Genomic DNA, 21,007 nt, shown 5'->3' with positions numbered 1-21,007 from the left:
CAATCAGACCTGGATTTAGGAAGTCCTAGGCTGAAAAAAACCATTCAGCTGTTTGGAAAGCCCTCTGTTAAATTGAAAAACCCTCGGTATTGCGGCACAGACAGGACTTGGTTACCAGAAACCTGTTTGTTAGGTCTGGTTGACATGGCAACCAGAGTATTGTTATGTAAGGCAGGGATTGGGGCTAGGATTCGAACGTGGCTTAAGCTCACGTAAGGAGCCTCAGGACCCCCTGACCTGATACTACCCAATCGTGGGAAGCTGGGACTCCCATGTTGGATGGTGGAATAAGTCTAAGAGGAAAAGGTGCGTGGAGTCCCCTGTGCTTTACCATCAGGCGTATCCTTTAACCCAGTGAGGTAAAATGTTGACGCCTAAGCCAGATCTGTTCAGCCACTAACCCCGGTTGGATTTTGCCATCCTACTATTTCAGTGTAATATATCTAAATGTATTTGCATACAAAAAAGTAAGAAAGAATATATGCTGTATTAATGAGAGATTATTTCACAGGAATGAGATTAATGGAGATTTAAAAGTTCCACTTTTTATATTTTTGCATTAACATTTTTTTTAAAAAACCACTTATATGAATCCGTTTTGTAAATGGAGAAAAAAGGTAAAAACATCTAAACGGGAAAATACAGGATAGTATTAATATTAAGGTGGGGAGCAGTTGTGGCTTTTCCTTTTCATTCTCCAACCCTTATGAACTTCGTAATGAGCGCGAATTATTTTTCTAATACAAAAGCTTGTTTTAAGAAATAAGAGAAACTCCCCTCAAACCCAATTTCACCTCTTTAAATAACAAATGAATACACAAATTCTACAACATCGCACGAGAAAGGTAGTTTATTTCTAAATTAAATTTATACACGGTTCATAAGATTTATTAAACGCACGCTTTGGTAAAAATAAACTGAGCGCCCATGTCTAAAATAGAGTTCTGAGGCTTTCTCGCTTATGACCTCATTTGAGTTACAAAAAATATATATGTATTTTTTTGAAAAGCAAAGTTAAAGCGCGTGCCTTGCACAGGAGGTGACCCCACGGCCTAGCAACTGCCCCGTCACGTGACCCTGTGACACCCCGCTCCCCCACACACACACCGCTCCCCCGCGGAGGCCATCTTAAGCATTACCTCATAGAGGAAACTACATCCCCCAGAATCCCCGCGCCCCGCGTCGTGCTGGCACTTCTACCGGCCGGGTCTTAGAACGGAGCCTGTCGTTGGGCGCCATCTTTGACGCTGGCAGTCTTCGATTTCTGCTGGTTCTGCTGCTGTGAGGACGGCGGGCGGCAGTAGCTAAGAAAGAAGAAAGACGTGGCAGCGAGCGGGCGTCGGTGATAGTGTCGGCGGTTCGGTAAAGTTTCTGTTTTCTGGTAACTAGACCCGTTTTTTGATTCCCGGGTGGCTTGGCGCCGGAGAGGTGGGGGAGAGGGTGAGGGGAGTGGCCGCGGCCTCCCCGAGCCCCTGGGTCGCGGCCTAGCCTGGGAAGTCAGAGCGGGTCTTCGGCGCCGCCGTCACGACCTCCCCTCGCCTCCCGGCCGCCGCCCTCGCCGGGGAGGGCCGGGAGCCCAGGCGCGGCGCCGGGCGCCGACCTCCCCACCCCCGCGGCGCCGGCTCCCTTCCCGGCCAGCCCCCCTCCCCCACATCCGGTGCTGGCTGCGCTCTGCGAGCCCGGGGCAGCCCCGGGGAGCCGCCGTGCCCCCTGACTGCGGAGGGAGACCTGATGCTAGATTGCTTTCTTCGGGGGCAACGGTTTCCTTCGTTTAGCGGACCCCCACCGCCTTAACCCAGCCGAGTGCCAGGAGCTGAATTTACCTACTCTCGTTCCTCCCCAGGGTTCCACTACTTTGGAGATTTTCTCACACTCCACATAGAGAAGGCCACCGACCTTATTCCGGTATCCTACACTCCTTCCCTACCTTAATCACACTCCCACCCCAGCCCTCCGCATCGGAATCAAGAACCGCAGGGACACTTCCGTTCTCCTTGTAGAAGTGATGAAACCGTAATGAAGAACAACCCCTAAACTCCCATAATCGGTGCGGATTCCTATGGGGAAGGCCCATATTGTTGACATCTTACAGGCCTTGGTTCTGGATCTTGAGAAGGAGGCTGTGGAACTAGTGATAGCGATGCCTTTTAGGGTTAATGTATGTAGGTATTGGGGGAAGGCGAGGGATCAACCTACAAGGAATGGAAGTGGTTTAAAACTTATATTTCAGCTTTTGCTGCTCATGTAAGAGTCCAGTTTATAAGTTAGTTACAGGCTGTAAAGCTTCTTCACTCTAGAACTGTCTGAAAACTAAACTTGGATTAACTCTTGATACAAACAGTAAATTGAAAATGCAGTGACCTTGTTTTTAAATTTTACTCTGGAAGCATGTTTTTTTAGCTACTCACATTTTTTAAAAATGTTAAGAGCTGAAACGGCTCAGCGAGCATTTGCTGTTAATGACCAGTATGTGGAGTCTGACTTAGCTTTCCAGAATTGGTATTTGGGGTTTTATTGTCAAATCACAGCCCTAAATGAAGATTGTTGAATGGTGCACTATGTTTTTGTTTAAATGAAGTTTCCTGAAAATAATTTCAGAAATAAGGGAAATTGCCGTTGCTATCATAAGGCATCATAAAAATGCGTATTTTAAAAGCTGAAGCAATTTCAAGCAGATAAGAGTTCTTAATGAAGCAGAAAGAACATGAACCTGGGATTTGGAAGACCTGGCTTCTCATTGCTACTGATTAACTCTTAACTCTGGGAAAGTGGGCCTGAGTTCTTTTTTCTATAGCATGAGATTGGACTATTTGAATTCAGAACTCAGAGAGTTGGAAGGGATTTTAAAGCCCTTTAAGAGTTTGGGAATGTTCTCCATTGCTGTCACTTTTCCTCCAAAAATAACTGGGCTTGGAAGTCATTGGTCCAAGGGGAAATTGATTACCCATAGAAATTGGAGACAAGACAATGCAAGCAGAGAGGAACAGCTGTATTTCTGCTTGAGTAATAATCCCACTAACAGATTCTGGTACGAATTTTGGAGACATAAAGAGAATGAATATATGCACCTTAAGTGTACCAGTTTCCTCTCTTTCTCCCGGCAGAAGATGCAGCACTTTTAGTGGTGCTGGGATTCTGGGGTGTGTTCCTATTAACTCTAATACAGATGAAGAAGATGTGGTAGAAGGAAAGATGGTGGCAGAAGGAATGACTAAAGAGGCCAAAATGCCTGCTAAAAAGAAAAGAAAGAAGAGTTTGAGAATTAAGGGTAAAAGGCGACAGAAAAAATTGATCCTTGCAAAAAAGTTCAGTAAGGATTTGGACTCAGGGAGGCCTGTTGCAGATGCCCCTACCTTGTTAGCTTCCAGTGCCCCTGAGCAGGATGAAGAAAGTCTTTTTGAGAGCAATATAGAAAAACAAATCTATCTACCTAGTACCAGAGCCAAGACCTCCATCGTGTGGCACTTCTTTCATGTTGACCCCCAGTATACCTGGCGAGCTATTTGTAACCTCTGTGAAAAAAGTGTTAGCAGGGGTAAACCAGGCAGCCACCTGGGGACATCCACTCTTCAGCGACATCTGCAGGCAAGGCATTCACCTCACTGGACCAGGGCCAATAAATTTGGAGTCACTAGTGGGGAAGAGGATTTTACTTTGGATGTACCTTTATCTCCCTCTTCTGCTGGAAGCAGCGGAAGCTACGACTATATCCCTGCTGATCCATTAGATGATGATAGAATGGGGAAGAAACGTGATAAATCCGTATCTGATGCCCTGAGAGCAGAAAGAGGGAGATTTCTCATCAAAAGTAACATTGTCAAGCATTCCTTAATTCCTGGAACTAGAGCCAAGACATCTGCAGTTTGGAATTTTTTTTATACTGATCCGCAGCATATCTCAAGAGCAGTGTGTAATATATGTAAAAGAAGTGTGAGCCGGGGTAAGCCAGGTTCTCACTTAGGAACTTCGACACTTCAACGACACCTACAGGCCACACATCCCATCCATTGGGCTGTTGCCAACAAAGACAGTGGTGCAATTGGGAATGGATTAGATGAGACTGAGGCTGAAACTGAGAGAAATGATCTCTTGAGTGATACTTTGCATGGAGAGAAGTCTACAAGCAGCCAAGATTTAACACCTGAGGACCTTAGTGACTCTGATTCAGATGAACTTCCTGTGTTGGAGGTTGAAAATAGAAGATCTGAGAGTCCTGTTCCTGTTGCAGAGCAAGATACTGTGATGCATGCACAGGAGAGAGAAACAACCTATTGTGAAAATTCAGTTTCAAGTCAGATAAGCCAGGCAATTATTCAGATGATTGTGGAGGATATGCATCCTTACAACTACTTCTCAACCCCAGCCTTTCAGAGGTTCATGCAGATTGTGGCTCCTGACTATAGATTACCATCTGAGACTTACTTTTTCTCTAAGGCTGTACCTCAGTTATATGACTGGGTCAGAGAAAAAATTTTTTTAACTTTGGAGAATGTTCAAAGCCAAAAGATTCACCTGACTGTGGACATATGGACCCATGACCCATCCACTGACTATTTCATTGTGACTGTACACTGGGTCTCTTTGGAAACACTATCTTCTCCCAGTAATAGGATCCCCAATTTTAGAAAGTGGGCAGTGCTTTGTGTAACAGGTTTGGCCAAAGACTGTTTGATAAGCAACATTTTACAAGAATTAAATGACCAGATTGGTCTGTGGCTTTCTCCTAATTTCCTGATCCCTAGCATCATTGTTTCTGACAATTCCTCTAGTGTGGTACATGCGATCAAAGATGGTGGTTTTACCCATGTGCCATGCATCCTGCACTGTTTAAATATAGTTATTCAGGACTTCTTCTGTGAGCACAAAAGCATTGAGAATATGTTAGTTGCTGCTAGGAAAACCTGTCATCATTTTAGTCATTCGGTCAAAGCCCGTCAGATACTGCAAGAGTTCCAAAATGATCACCAACTTCCATGGAAGAATTTGAAGCAGGATGAAACTGGCCATTGGATTTCTACGTTTTATATGTTAAAGTGGCTCTTGGAACATTGTTATTCAGTTCACCATAGTCTTGGAAGAGCCAGTGGAGTTGTGCTCACCTCCCTTCAGTGGACTCTAATGACTTATGTTTGCGATATTCTTAAACCATTTGAGGAGGTCACCCAGAAAGTGAGTGTGAAGACCACAGGATTGAATCAGGTGCTACCCCTAATCCACCATTTACTCCTTTCTCTGCAGAAACTCAGAGAAGATTTTCAAGTCAGAGGTATTACTCAGGCTCTCAATCTGGTGGACAGTTTATCTCTGAAACTTGAAACTGATACCCTTTTAAGTGCCATGCTCAAATCCAAGCCCTGTATATTGGCTGCTTTGTTAGATCCTTGCTTTAAAAACAGTTTGGAAGACTTTTTTCCTCAAGGTGCTGATTTAGAAACTTATAAGCAGATCCTTGCAGAAGAAGTTTGTAATTATATGGAATCTTCACCAGAGGTCTGCCATATGGCAACTTCAGATGCTTCTGATCCCTCAGCTATAGTAGGAGCTGATACATTTACCTCATCTGTAAGAGAAGGCACCTCCAGTTCAGGGTCTCTTGATAGCTCAGCTGCAGATAATGTTGCCATTGGAAGCAAAAGCTTCATGTTTCCTTCTGCTGTTGCAGTAGTGGATGAATACTTCAAAGAGAAGTATTCAGAAATATCAGGAGGTGGTGACCCTTTGAGTTACTGGCAGAGAAAGGTGAGCATATGGCCGGCTTTGACCCAAGTTGCCGTTCAGTATCTAAGCTGCCCCATGTGTAGTTGGCAATCTGAATGTATCTTTACTGCAAATAGCCACTTTCATCCAAAGCAGATCGTGAGCCTGGACTTCGACAATATAGAACAGCTGATGTTTCTGAAAATGAACTTGAAAAATGTTAACTATGATTATTCTACGTTGGTTCTAAGCTGGGATCCTGAGAATGAAGTTGTTCAAAGTAATAAAAAAGAAATATCTTGATTTCTTTTTCCTTTCTCCATTTAAAATGGGCAACTTATTGCTATGTTACTGTATCCGAGTTGCTATAGTTGTTATATATAGTTACACTAATTATTCTCTAAACACAAGCCTGGGGAAGTTTGTGAAAACACAAAATATCTTCCTTAGAGGTAATATAATGTTTGACAAAGTGAAGATTAAAGATTTCACAGTAGTAACTCAGTGTAGCTGTCACTTTAAATTTTGTTTATACCAGTTGAGAGAGAAAAGACACTTTTTAATTTAAAAAAATATAGTGCAGCATTGCAAGGCCTTAGGCTATTTCTGGCTGGTAGATTGAACTAGTAATTGGCTTTAAGTAAAAATTTCTCTTGATGTGGGAAGTTTGATTTCTCTGAAATCAGTGAAATTGAGGAAAAAACATAGTAAGCTGGTATTCCTCCCCCCTCTCCCATTTTTCTCTTTCTTTAAAAACCCTGCTTCATACGTATAACTTGGCAAAAATGAAACTCAAAACATTGTTTTATATTGGAAATTTCTTATTGCCTCCTCATACTGGTCAGCTTTATAATTTCAACTTACTGAGTGTGATAAGAGTTACCTTTTATATACAGAATTGTACCTGTATAAAAGGGAAACATTAGAGATCAGGAAAAATTTACTTATAGTCTTTGAATTGCCTTTTTTAACCTTCGTAAAATAGTGTAAGAGCAGTAAAAATGAAGATTGTATAGGTCTTTTACATAATTTATGGGTGAATGACATAAGATATAATGAGAATTGGAATGAAAGCCCCAGGAGCATACTTTGACAAACCTGATAGCCATTTCCCAAAGAACATTTCTCTAATTTTAGAGTTATCTTAAATGTCTTTTAAAAAATAAATGGAATGACCCATAATACTGTATTCTTAACTGTGAGACTGTTTTGGCCTCTATTCTCAACTGAAAATAAGCAGTCAGTATTTACATGTGTTAGGAATTACTGCCTCACTGGGAAAATAAAGAATTGATCTCAGTCCCTTTCCACTCTGAAAGCATGTTTCTGTGATTAAGTGCGAGGCCAGAAAATAATGACTTTTAGTAAAAGTCTATTAAAAGTTTCAGATTGAATAACTAATGTAAGATCCCAATTTTTCCTTTTTTTCATTTTAGATTTGGGGATATTCCCTGCCCAAAAATTTCCTGGAAAATTGACTAGTATTAAGTGTGAGTAAAAGGTGTCCACTTTTTTTTAAGTTTTGATTTTAGTTTTGTCTTGGATAGTATTTGGCAAGATTTAGCCTAGAGATTATATAGTATTTATTATTACATGAGAGTCAAAATTGCTTTGTTACTGGGCTGGTTTCAAAATTTAGAGCTCATTTCTATGTATCAAATTTGTTTTTTGTTTATTTTTTTAATCTTAAATGGTAAATGTACCATTGTGAAATGAAATTTCAACTTCAGAAGTTTACCCTTTTACCAACTGGAGTAATTAATAATTACAAAGTCTTTAGCTGTAGCCAGCACTAGTAAAAATTTGAAACCAGGTTGCATAAGCACGCCTGTACAGGGCCAGTATTGGATGTCATGCTAGTGACCCTGGTACTGGTCTAAAAGAAGATAAAGGTCTTCCCTTAGGGAGAAGCATTCTGCATTTTGACAGCGCCAGTTCAGGATGGCTGTAATGCTGCTCTGCCTGCCACAGCTTGCTGCACCGCTCTCTAGTTACTCTGTAGCTATATGCTTCTATCTTTTTTGGTTAAACACTCCTTGAAGATGATGATGATGATATACATACATCCATATTTATACACATTGATATATGTGTAAGGGTTTCCCTTCATGTTTATTCTGTGGGCTGGGCAAAATTTAGTGTAACATATTAATGTACTTTGTGATACTTTGGTGTAAGAGTAAGTTCACTATTTTTATAATGAACCCAAATCAAAAGGCTTTTATAGTGTATTTTAAAAGGGAAAACTTACCCAATTGTTTTATTTCTACACATTTGTGTATATGTGTGTATGTGTATAAGCCAGTTAGTATATATGTATGTGTATGTTATATACATAAAACACTTCATATTTTTACATACCAGTATGCTTTTATTATACAGATAATAAAGATGGGGGAAGGTTTCTGTTTTTTTCTTAATAGGTGAAGAAATCTTGAAGACCAGAAATTGGATCTTATTGAATTTTGATGTTCTTGTCCTTTTTTCTTTTTCTTTTTTCTTTTTAAATTATATTGTTCGTCTATGGAAGATGGATTTTTTTTTTTCAATAATCGTTTGAATCTCAAGTTCATCTTTAAATGAACTCTTTTGTTTTTGTTTTTGTTTTTGTTTTTGAGGAGATAACTAACTCTAGCTGTCTCCAGCTGACAAAGGTTATACAAATGGACTTAATCTCCCAATAGTTGGGAGATGTTTTAAAAACACTTCTTGTGTTTGAATTGTGGCTGAGAGGTTTCCTTGGCAATGTGAGGAGGAAAATTCTTTCTGCCTCATTATTATTAATTCATGGATTGAGTGTTGGTTCGACCTACAGGCGTAATAGATTGGAACTCAGTGAAGACACACAGATTCCTGTTGAGAGCAACCAGCTAATGTAAGTGTGGAAATGTGTTTTTTTCCTCCCCTCTCATTAAAGGAGTAAACATTTTTATAATTTAAGGGATAATTTTCTGGGATCAGTAAGAAATTAAAAAGCCATTGTCAGAACATTTTTCTTATAATTATTTACAAGTTTTTGGTTTTTGGATGGAAACACCTGACCTTTTTTTTTGATAATACATGCATATTATAAAAAAGATAAAAACAATATAGCCAAGGTGAAAGCTCCTTGTATTCCAAAATGTAGATAGAACAAAACACCATTAATAGTTTACCACAACTTAGTTTCATGTCCATATACCTAGTTCTGCCTCATCTTTTTTTAATGACTACATAGTGTTCCTTTATATGGATATGCTATAATTTAATGTATCCCTCATTGATTGACATTTGGGTTTTTGACATTAAAAACAAAAATAGATTGACATTTGGATTTTTGACATTAAAAACAAAAATAGCCCCACATCCAGTAACTGGTTGTCAGATGTGAGTACCAGTTGACTGAGGTCTTTTTAATTTGTAATTTTATTGACATATCCCTTTTAGTAAAAATACTAATATTTGACCATGTTACTAGTAGATCTTTTGCTATGTAGATGTTTTTCTTTTTATGTAGTCAAATCTGTCAATTTTATTGCTAATGGTTTTCAGCTTTGGTATCATGCCAGGAAAGGTTTTTTCACACTGAGCTTATAAAAAAATACCATGTGATTTCACTTATATGTGGAGTATAAAAACAAAGCAAAACAGAAGGAAGAAAATGGCAGTGGATTCATAGACAATGAGAAGGAACTAGTGGTTACCAAAGGGGAAGGATTGGGGAGGGTGGGGGAGTAGGGAGATGGGGAAAAAAGGGGCACAGTAATTTGCAATCACAATATAAGTTGGTCACAGGGATGGTAGTACAGCATGGAGAATACAGTTAATGATTCTGTAACATCTTACTACATTGATAATGACTGCACTAGAGAGTGTGAGGATTTAATAATATGAGTAACTGTTGAACCACTGTGTTGTATTTTTGAAACCAACATAAGATTGTATGTCAATCATACTGTAATTTATTAAAAGAACATACTTTTTTTTCCAGTACTGGATGATTATATTTTTTATATTAAAAATGTAACTTAGGGATTATAGTTCTCAATATAACATTGCCTGTTTTCCTTCAATAAACGTGGTGGACATTGTCAAATAGAGCTTGCCTTTTTTGCTAAGCGGTTGTGAGTTCAGCATCTTTCTTAATATAGTGTTTTAATTAGTGAGCAAAAGTCTCTTTGCTATCCTTGCTTTTATTTCCCCAGAGCCTTTTTTGTATGAAGCAGATTTCTTTTCAAATGGGTGGTATAGTTTTTTGTGGTGGTGTTAATTTCAAATGCTACTTTTTTTCATAAATCACATTTATGCATGGAATGGCATGAAATCTGTTGGTCTTGTACACTCATGTTGTTATATTTCACATTTATAATGTCAGCAAGGCCCTCTCATTCTTTTAAAAATTTTCTTTATTTTTCTCTAAGAGTTATTTTGAGATGGTTTTATAGTCTGTCACATTCCAGTAATAAATCCTCATTGGGATTTTGACTTGAATTTTGATTTTGAATTGCATTGCATTCAGTGTAGACATTTTTTGGAGTAGGAGTAAACTTCTTTAAGCCTCACCCCATTATCTCGCTGTTACTCAGGTCTTCTGTGCCTTGGTAGTTTCATAGTTCCTTGGTTTTGTTTTTAATGTGTGTATATTTTTTCATTTTCTTCCTGTATATCTTATAGTGTTGTTATGAATGGGACTCTTATCATCTGAATGATTATTGCTGGCATAAAGGAAATTTACTTTTTACATCTTACTATATTATTATTTTATCATAACATCTTACTATTTAAAATATTTTTTAGCTGATGGTTAGATTTTCTAGTTTGGAAATATGTAACCTGCAGATATGAAATTTTTTGCCTCATTCTTTCTAGTCTTTATACTTTTTTTCCTTGTATGTATAGACTCTGGAACACTTCTTGAGTGATGGTGGAGACAGTGAGTGTGTCCTTTTTTGTTTGCCTTGCGTGAGCTTACCTCTAGTGTTTCATCCATGTTGCGTGTGTTGATGGTTTCTGGTGATTTAAGTGCATTTATCTAAGGAGGTTCCCTGTTATTTGCTAAGGTTTTATCGGGTAGATGTTGCATTTTAGCTTCTTTTAAAAAGCCATTTTAACTTTCAAAAAACTACCATTTTAATTCCTCCTTTCCCCCCTTTTTTTTTACCATTGTTTCCTTTTTTGAAATCTTAAGATAGTACAGGTTTTGTTTTTGTTTTTACACCCGTTTCAACTCCTCGCACCATTAATGTAATGAATTTCCTAATGGTTAGGCTCTTGGAATAAATCTTTTGATCATGTGATTACTCTTTTAATATACTGTGGTTCAATTTGCTTTACTTACGATTTATCAGCTGTATCATAAATCAGACAGCCAAAGAAGTTGTTTTGAAACTTAAAAAAACAGTGAAATAATGCCTGTGACATGATTTTGTCTTTCTTTTTCTCAAGTTAGAATACTTAAATAATTTTTTCAAGAATACATGGGATTCATAGATGGTATACTTTTTGAGATTTTCAAGTCTTAAAGCTTCTTCCAAGTCCTGAGATCTCCTTGAAATCTAGTTTGAAAGGCTAAATCTAAGGTCATAATCTCTCCTCTAAATTGTGCATACATAGCATTTTGTCTTTCTATAATTTAAAGATTCAGATGAGAAGTCAAATGTTGTGTCTGATTTTCTTTTGTTCGACTTGAGTGATTTTTCCTAGAAGTGTAGTATGGTTCTGTCTTTACTGTTGGAATTCAAAAATTCCATTGTTTCTGTAGCTTATATTTATTACCTCAGTTCTGGGGGTTAGAAGTCTTGAAAAGGTGTCGGTGGGGTCATGCCCTCCTAAACCTGTGCAGGGGAATGATCCTTCCTTGTCTCTTCTGCCTCCTGGAGTTTGCTGGCAGTCCTTGGCTTAGAGATGTGTTACTCCATTCACATGGCCACCTTCCCTCTGCATGTCTTCACATCATCTTTCCTTTGTGTGTGTATGTCCCCTTCAGTCCAAACAGGCAGCATTTCTGCTATGAAGGTTGATTGGATCCAGAAGTCACACACCCAGTCTCTTCTGCATACCACTGTCCAGCCGTACCCTTGGTGTTCTCTGCAGAGCACACATTCTCATTGTTTGCATATGGGTAGACTGAGAATTATCCAGATCTTGTGTTTGCTTTTCGCTCTGTAGTTCCTTCTTCAGTGTATCCCTTTCCTCTGGCATTTTACTATAAGCAGCAAGGAAATACCCGGCTGTACCTTGCATGCTTTCCTTAGAAATCCATCACTTTGAAGTTCTACCTTCCACTCTACTGAACACAATTAATTCCCCTAAGTTCTCTGCCACTTTATCACAAGGATGACCTTTCTTCCAGTTTCCAGTAACATGTTCCTCATTTCTGCCTGAAACCTCACCAGAAGCACCTTTTAATGTTCATATTTCTAGTAGCTGTTTCTTCTAGGCTTTTTTTGTTAAGTGCCTCAAAACTCTTCTAGCCTCTACCTGTGACCCAATTTCAAAGCTGCTTCCACATTTGTTGGCATATTTTTATAGCAGCATTCTGCTGCCCAGGGTACCAAAGTCTGTAGCGGGATGCATATTGTCACACTATCTGGATGTACTGTAGTTTTTTAAAACAGACTCTAATTTTCGAACATTAAATTTTCTAGATGGTTTTTCTTTGTTTGAAACAAGGTGGTGATGAATTTATGCATTATTACTTTGCATATTTGTTGAATATTTACCTCAGGATAAATTCCAGAAATGGAATCGTGTGTCAAAGGGAGTGCAGATTTTAATGGTTTTAGTACCTGTTTAATAGTAGGCTCTTATTCCTCATCTAGGTTGCTCACTTTAAAGCTGTCTTTAATCGTGTCCTGATATTTTTGGATTGGGATTATTAATTGGAGATACGATTTTGTTTTGATTTCAAGTTGTAGCTCATTGTTTCTGAAACTCCATCTCTAAGTGTACAAGTCTATAGAAGCCCCTTCTAAATTCTGAGAAGTACTCTTGTCACGTGTTTTTAATTTTGTGGAAGCTTTCTTGAACACTTTAGTGTGGGAGCCAGGATATGGCTGAACTGAGGGGAGGGCGTGTAGGTTGGTTTGTGTGAGCACCGTTGAGTGGGGAGAGACCTGAGAACTTCTTTTGTTCCTTATAATTAATTGGTGTGCAACTCTTTGGCTGTCTTCATTATATGAGCTAGTTCTACAGGTGTTTTCAGGGTTAATTGTTTCACCAGTTTTTCTAGTTAGTTTTTCCCACCTATTTACAGTTACACATTTTTGAAATAACAAAAGTGTTTGTGAAAATATTGTAGTTTTTGTCAGAAGAAAAAATTAATTTGTCAGATATAGTTATTAGTTGTATAACTTGTATTAGTTGTACAACTTGTAGTAGCAAGTTGTCTTGTGTAAAATAATGTAAGACTCATTTATCATCTAACATCATTTGTTAAGTTAGCAAGGTTATTTAATTTGATGATGAAGCTGTGTAACAAACATAAAGAATACAAAAGAAAGAGGGCTTGGCATTCCTTAACAGAAATTTCAAATTGTAAATGAGAACGCACAATATTCACGTAAGAATTAAATGTGAATCTGTGTTCACAAGGCTCTTTACAGACGAGTACATATTAACACAGTTAAGTCTGGGTTTATGTGATCTCATAGTCAAGGTGACTTGGAGGAGGAAGGTGGAAGAATTCATCTGAAATACTTTAATTCAATGTCTTCTCATTTTAGGATTACATTTTAAAGACGATTTCGGTGATTGAGTTGACTTTTGGAAGATTAAACCCATTTCAGGAGGACTTGGAGCTGGTCCTCACCTTGAGGAAGTAGTGGCTTGTTTTCAAGAGCCACTGCTGATCTGAGGTTCTACCCAGCATGCCGAATCAAGGAGAAGACTGCTATTTTTTTTTCTATTCTACATGTACCAAAGTAAGAATTGGCTTTCTAAATCAGTTCTTTCTACAATTATGCTAATAAAATTGGATAAGATTTTCCCTATGTACTAAGTTTTTATGTTTTGTTTTGCTCTTTTGCTCAACTGTTCATCTGTCAGTTTTTTAGTAAAGGGTAGAATTCATTATTCATCTTTTTTCCCCTCTTCCTTTTATGTTCTTCCTGTTCCACAAAAGTGAAAAGGTCTGTGGCGTATGGTCATCACTCAGAGTTATCTGTAATTAGTCTGTGCGGGTGCCTTTGGGATGAGGAGCGCATTGGCCTGTGGCTTGCCAACTTTTATTTACTTTGTATTAAAAGAATGGGTGGGCTATATTGTACTTCTAGAAACTGGTGGGTTGCATTTTGACTCCAAATTTCCTGCTGAATACGAAAGCCATCTTTATAAATATGTTTGCAGCTTTTTTACTTTTTCTTTGTCAAAACTTCCTGTTTTTCTGATGGATTCTTCTGCAGCTCCATTTAGAGCTACACATTTTTCATCATTCCTTTATGATTAATTTTATAAGTACATATTTTGTTGCAAAAACTTTTCTTAATGGTATTGTTTAAAATTACTGGTTTTGAGCAAAGCTCTAATGTTACATAGCAGTTTGTACCACAGTAGCATTTTGTTTCAAATATTGCCCTTGTATAAAGTATATAGAGAAGTGAGGAATTATACTTAAATCCTAATCTGTTAATTTACTTTCTGATTTTTCTACCAAAAGCTAGTTACACAAGTCCAGATGTGTGAAATGGTTTTGAAGATGAACTGTAAAATACATTTTTAAAGAGTACCTGATACTCCCCCTTGTCTTTTTCAACCCCCTTTCAGCTTCTGTCACTCATGTCTAATCAGATGAAGGGGTATTCTCAAGAAATAGGTTGTAAGAAATAAAAAATTGTTGACCTCAGATTGTTCTTATTGTATCTCAGGTTTCTATCTTGCCTATTGTGTTTGTATAGAGGCCAGGAAAGTCTTACAATGAACATCTTACCTGAGATCCAGTTGCACACCACAGTTCCTTTCTGTATTCTCTTGGTTTACAGGGTGACAGCTGTCCTTTCCGTCACTGCGAAGCTGCACTAGGAAATGAAACTGTTTGCACATTATGGCAAGAAGGACGCTGTTTCCGACAGGTGTGCAGGTTTCGGCACATGGAGATTGACGTAGGTTTTCAGTTTGTATTCCAATAAGTAGTCTGGTGTCGTGATATGCCAATAATATAGGGGAAAATATGACATTTACTATAACATGGGTTAAATTGTTTTTGATGATCTAGGGGGATTTCTATCATTGTTATAATGCTTACTTAATATTTAAATGTTATGGAATATGAATTAGTATCATTTTCTGGAAGGCAGTTTGGTAATATCTAAAGTGTAAAAATTATGTATATTTGGGGAGCATTTATATTTCTGTTAAAACAATCTCCAACTTAGGGAAAGTTGCAAGTAGAGTATACAACTTTTTTCTGAGCCATTTGGGAGTAAATTACTGACATATCCTCTCACCTCCAAATACTTTCAGAAGCATTTTCTCCAAAGAACATTCACCTACAACACAGTTCGAAAATTAACATTGATGTATTGCCTTCATTTAATCCTTGGATCCCATTCAGGCTTTGCTGTTGTATTAAAAATGTTCTTTATTGTAGAAGGAGCAAGTCCAGACAGATCAAGAGTTGCATATAGTTGTTATAATTCAGTCTCCTTCAACCTAGAGCAGTTGCTTAGTCTCCCTTGGCCTTCCATTGGCCTTGATGCTTCTGATAGTTCTAAGTCAGTTACTTTGTGGAATGTCCCTTCATTTGGGTTTGTCTCATACTTCCTTATTACTATTTCAGGTTGTGTGTTTGGCAGAAATGTCACAGAGATGATACTCCTCTCTTTGTATACCATTAGGTGTCATAGCATTTAATTATCCCAACACTGGTGATGTAACTTTGTTCACTTCATTAAGGCGGTATCTACCAGATGGCTTCACTATGTGGTTTTTGTTTTTGTAATAAGTTGTTTTGTGGAGAGGTACTTTGAGACCCTGTAGTCATCCCATTTCTCGTCAAACTTAGTTTTTCTCCAGTTACTTGTATTTGTTGTAAACTCATGGTTTCCTAATTTATTCAGTGTGTTTTACACCATTACCATCGTTTTTTAATTCTCAAATTAACCCACATTTGGCCAGTAAGACCCCTTCATGCTCGTTTTTATGTCCTTTCGGTGTTTCTGCATTCTTTGAATACTTCTTTGCTTTTTGGCCTAACAAGATTTTCCAGGTTCTTCCTACACTTTTCCTCCTCCAGCCCTGGAATCAGTCATTTCTCCAAGGAGCCCTGGTTCCTTTTAGTGAAGAATGGTACGTGGAAATGATTTGAGTTGCTCCTGTAGTGTCCCTGTTTCCAGGCCTGCAGAGGACAGAAAAGGGAATATAAATGTATTTGCACAGACACATTTACATCACTATTAATTACTCTGTGTCTGTGTTTTAAAAATGAGTTCACATAGATGACTGCAGTTCAACGCTACAGGTTTAGTCTAGGCTTCTCCTTTCTCATGCACACTCTCTTTCCCAAAGTCAGAAATTTGGTTCCCATTGTCCTTAATATTATTTGATCAGTCCCCTAATTATTTAAACTAATATTATATTACAGTCTCTTCCTGTCAGGCTCTGACATCACATGTGAGGTTGTGCCGCCTCCACAGGGACATTTCTCGCCTTGTTTCAATTCCAGCACCTGTACCCACCTCCCCCTTTGCTCCACTATGAGGCCCTTCCTCACCCTGCTTGGACCCCACTCCTAGAGGACACCCTAGTGGGTCTCTCTCCCTGGCAGAAGCCCCTTTCACACCCTTGGACTTGACACTGTGTTAGGCAGCCCTCCAGTGCGAGAGCTGCTTTCCTCACCTTGCTCATTCTCCCACTTTTCCACTCAGGAACACCCTGGGTACATCCTCTTCACCCTACACTGGAATCCCTTTCGCACAGAAGTTTAACTCACTCTGCTCAGGCTCCAGCTCTTCCAGGCCACCCTCCTACACACATGTCCTCCTGACCTCTTAGGGGTTCTGGTACCCTAAGCCAGTTCCACCTTGTTATGTGGATAAGTCCTTTCAGTCAGGCTCTAAAACCCTTCTCTGTACCAGGTGTCTTTCTCTCAGCCTCACCTAATGACTTCGGACTGAATTGTTTGAGAGTGGGTGGGGAAAGGGGGAGGAGCCTGAATATATAATTTGTATTCCTGGGGTTATACAACTATTCAAGTCTGGCTCCAGATTTATAGTCTCTTAACTATGTTCTCTGCTGCCTGTCTTACTAATAACAGGGAATTCAGTAAATAAATTAAGAGAAAGAAATACTCTGCAACTTTTGAAAAAGCATGTTTTAACTTGCTGACAGTGTAATTTGGTACAGCTCCTGGGGAAGGTACGTCAGGGTCTCTAAGAACATCTACACTTAAAGATTCTGTGGAAGAACTGGGAGTCTGCATATAGTTGTATTTATGGCTAAGATTTATTACAGTGGTATAGTAGTGATACACTGTCTGATCATAAGAGAAAGACATAGGCAAAGTTTGAAGAAATCCGTATGTGGGTTTCTTTTATAAGCTTTCCCTCCCGTGAAGAGTCACACAGAGCACACACTTCCTCCAGCAATGAAAATACAACCACGTGTGGGATGTTTCTGCCCGGGAAGCCTGTCACAGACTCAGCATCATAGGTTTTTACTGGGGCTAGTCACATGGCACCCTCTACCTAACACATACAAAAACCCCAGACTCTCAGAAGTTTGGCAGGTGTTCAGCCTGAGCCGTACTGTTTCTCCAGACAGTCTAGGCACGTATGGGTTAGCCGACTAGAACATTCCGAGAGCCGAGGTGCTGCATGCCGGCCCAGGGCCAGCCTTGCCGGTGGCTTCTAAGACCAGCAGCCGTACGGCTACTCAGTTAACTCTTCTGCACAGTCTTATTTGGCTGCATCTTTTAGAACTAGTAAGTGCTTTATACTTTTGTCTCATCTGTACTTGTGTAAAATGAGGCATGTGCAGAATTACTCACTATAGTCTAATTTGTAATAATAAAATGTATGAAACAACCTAACCTTCATTTAGAATAAATTTTACTACATACAGTGAGCAGTTGTTAACAAAACATTTTAGAAGGGAAACTACTTATTTATTGGTATGGAAAAATCAGGGTATGTTGTCAACAAAAAAGCAAGGGAGAATAAGGTGTGTAATGTGCTACCATTTGGGTAAAAGGGAAAATAATATATATTTGTTTTTCACTTGCAAATACATTTTAAAAGTCTCTGGAAGTATAAAGGAGAAACTTCACAGCAGTGGCTCTAGTAGAGTGGGGACAAGAATGAGCAGAAGACTTGACTGTGTACCCCTTCTGTATGCAGTGGTTTTCATTACTTGGGGGTTCCACATTTGCAAATTTGCCTACTTGCTAAAATTTACTGCAACCCCCAAATCAATACTGTGGTGCCCTCCTGGCCATTCACAGATGTGTGCAGAGCACTGAAAAGTTTGAGTCACCTGGCATAACACGCCCAACTGAGATCACACAAGGTGACACTGCTCTGCTTCGGCTCTCATGCTGTTGTAACAAGTGTCCTTTTTGTGGTCTATTTAGTGCCATGTTGTTTGCATTTTTGTGCCTTATGTTGGCGATTTTGTTATTTTAAATGGCCCCGAGTGTAGTGCAGAAGTGCTGTGCAGTGTTCCTAAGTGCAGGAAAGCTCTGCGCCTGAGAGGAAAATACTTGCATTGGGTAAGCTTTATTTAGGCCTTGAGTTCAGTGTTAGTGAGTCAACAGCACATAGTAAATAAGGTGTCTTTGAACACAGACACACATAAAACAAGGTTATGTATTGATCGGTTAGTGAAAATGTTGACAAGAAACTTGGCAGGAACCTGACTGTGTTTACCTCAGAAGCAGTGTGGTTCAATGTTCACTTAATCAGCATTTTTGGTGACTTTATAGAACATAACTACTGAAAATAATTAGAATCAACTCTGTATCTTCAGACCATGTGCTGTATTACCTATTAAAAATTTAGAGAACTAACAGTGGGAAAATGTTCATTGGAGGATGTGTTGCTAAATGAAAAATGGACTCAGTTACAGTGGGTGCATATAGACATTTACAGCTGTTTTTAAAGGCAGGAAATCCTATACCAAAATAAGTGATTCTCTTTGAGTACTTTGAGTAATAGCATTTATTTCTGTTTTCCAACTTTGTTGCTGGTCTATTACTTTGCATTTAGAAACAAAATCCAGGCAGTGTATTCAACGGATCAAACATACATCATGTGACTTCTGTATATAGAGGATACTGCTGTAGAAGTCACCCAGTAATTAGAAAATTGCTTCCAGGAAAGAAAGACAAACTTAAGCAAAGACAGGCCCAGGAGCAAGGCATATTGGCACTGGCTCTGCTGTAAAGGAGTAATTGAATAATTGTTGTTACTCCTATCTAAAACATGATAGGAATTGTACATATCTTTTGGGTGTGACCTGAGACTATTAAATTTTATCCAGTTTGTTGAAAGGTAAAGGTATTTGCTATACTTTTAAAATACAATTAGTCATACATGTGGCTGTAAACTCAGGACATTTTTAAAATAATTTTTGCCAGATTGCCTCTCAGAGATGTTGAGCTCATTTCCATTTCCATTGTCAGTATGTGGGGCTGTGTGATTCCTGCACATTCCTGCCATCACAGTGTCCTGTCAAACTGCCAGTCTCAATAAAGTGGATTTTGATCTTTGCCCTCTTTGTTACTTCTAAGGATCTTTTTGTAAGGGTCGTTGTTCTTTCTCTCCGTATTTCTAAGTTTCTGAAGTAATGATGTTGTTCTTTCTTTGAATTTTAAACCTTAAGCTGCTTATTATGATGAGAGATCCAACATAATTCAGGTTATTAACCAGAGGTTAGTTACTTTGGAGAAGTACTTACCAGCTCTGTTTTTTCTCCATTGAACTGTTTATTAAGGTATATGGAGAAATGTGCATAAATCATATTCTTACAACTTGAACAATTTTCAGCAAGTTGAATGTGCTTACTTTTCTAACACTCTATGTTCCCCTTCATCCCTTCATTGTCACAAACCACACTTCCAAAGCTGCTAATCATCCTGACTACTCTGCCATAGAGAAGTTTTACCTGGTTTGATCTCTACATAAATGAAATTACACACTGTGTGTTCTTTGGTGTCTGGCTTCTTTTCTTTTACACTACCTCTGTGGTATTGAAAGTAGCAGTGGGTCTTACCTTCTTATTATGACAGAGCATTCTGTTGTACGACTGCAGTATATTACCCATTCTAGTGTTGATATACATGTGGGTTGTTTCCATTCTGAAGCTATTACAAATAGTAATGCTTTGGACATCTTTCTACACATCTAAGGTAAATTTTAGAACTAACATAAGTATTTCTTTTGAACATATATCCTGTGACCCAGCAGTTTACTCTATCTGTGCAAGTATTCTTTTTTTTCTTCATATTCATTCATAAGAGTGAGGTAGCTCGAGGAAGAAAAATACCATCCTTAGTGTTCCATGTGCCTTACTTTGAGAAGTCACAAATGGGAAAATTTTTCTCAAAGCCTTGAACTCTCAGCTCCAAATAATAGCTACAGTTTACTGAGTCCTTTTTATATGCTAAGTGCTTCATATATGTTCTTTTATTTAATCCTCATAAGAAACCAAATATATATTCCCATTTTATAACTAAGGAAAAGTGACACTTAGAGGCATTAACATGTTTGTCTAATATCACATGGCCAGTAAGCATAATTATAATTATCTTTGATTCCATAATCATAAGTAATGTGTTATCCTGCTTCTCTAAATTAAGTGTAGACATGTAGGGGTTCCAGAATGAGGGCAAGGAGAAAAGAGTAGCAGGTAAACTATTTCCTAGATCCCTTCATCTTTCCATCATGCCTAAAGTACATCACTTTCAGCAACCCCTCTTCCTCCTGCTCAGAATCATCTCACTTGCCTCAGGATTTTGAACCATGTATGAACTTTGTCCGGAAAACAAATGACCAAATTAATAGAAGTCACACTTCATTTTTAAAATTTGAAAACAATGTATTTTTCCCTTACAGAAAAAACGCAGTGAGATTCCTTGTTATTGGGAAAATCAGCCAATGGGATGTCAAAAGCTAAACTGTGCTTTTCATCACAACAGAGGACGTTATGTTGATGGCCTTTTCCTACCTCCAAGCAAAAGTGAGATCCATTTCTAATTTTAAAAGAATAGTTACTATTTAATTCCCACCTGCTGTGCAAACTGTACAGATTATATACATTGCCTTCTTTCAGTTTTGTGAGAGTGGTTTTATTTCCGCTTTACAGTTGAGGGAACTGAACTTTATTAAGATTAAATGAT

General features: G+C 38.5%; 2 protein-coding genes across 7 annotated transcripts in view; both read left to right on the top strand.

The window, feature by feature from the left end:
• Window positions 1–1,224: 1,224 nt before the first annotated feature.
• Window positions 1,225–21,007, top strand: part of ZC3H11A (zinc finger CCCH-type containing 11A) — a 43,365-nt gene continuing 23,582 nt past the window's right edge. The window contains exons 1-7 of one of the 6 annotated variants that reach the window (XM_057508088.1): window positions 1,225–1,362; window positions 1,844–1,905; window positions 7,134–7,187; window positions 8,513–8,572; window positions 13,401–13,598; window positions 14,655–14,774; window positions 20,724–20,847. In XM_057508088.1, the coding sequence (XP_057364071.1) occupies window positions 13,545–13,598; window positions 14,655–14,774; window positions 20,724–20,847 (298 nt within the window). In that variant the 5' untranslated portion in view covers window positions 1,225–1,362; window positions 1,844–1,905; window positions 7,134–7,187; window positions 8,513–8,572; window positions 13,401–13,544. The other 5 variants (XM_036909637.2, XM_036909638.2, XM_036909636.2 and 2 more) reach the window with 5 other exon arrangements.
• Window positions 7,639–7,737, top strand: LOC130684975 (uncharacterized). Its single transcript, XM_057508093.1, has one exon. It carries the CDS (start codon window positions 7,639–7,641, stop codon window positions 7,735–7,737), a length of 99 nt encoding a protein of 32 aa, XP_057364076.1.

This window comes from Manis pentadactyla, chromosome 9 (genome assembly GCF_030020395.1).
Source record: "Manis pentadactyla isolate mManPen7 chromosome 9, mManPen7.hap1, whole genome shotgun sequence".
Classification (NCBI taxonomy): domain Eukaryota; kingdom Metazoa; phylum Chordata; class Mammalia; order Pholidota; family Manidae; genus Manis; species Manis pentadactyla.
The sequence above is the reverse complement of the archived record's forward strand: the minus strand, read 5'-3'. Positions and strand labels throughout refer to the sequence as shown.

What these genes read in the sequence shown, in the direction of transcription:
- LOC130684975 (XM_057508093.1), top strand. Translation starts at nt 7,639, where the DNA reads ATGGCTGTAATGCTGCTCTGCCTGCCACAGCTTGCTGCACCGCTCTCT.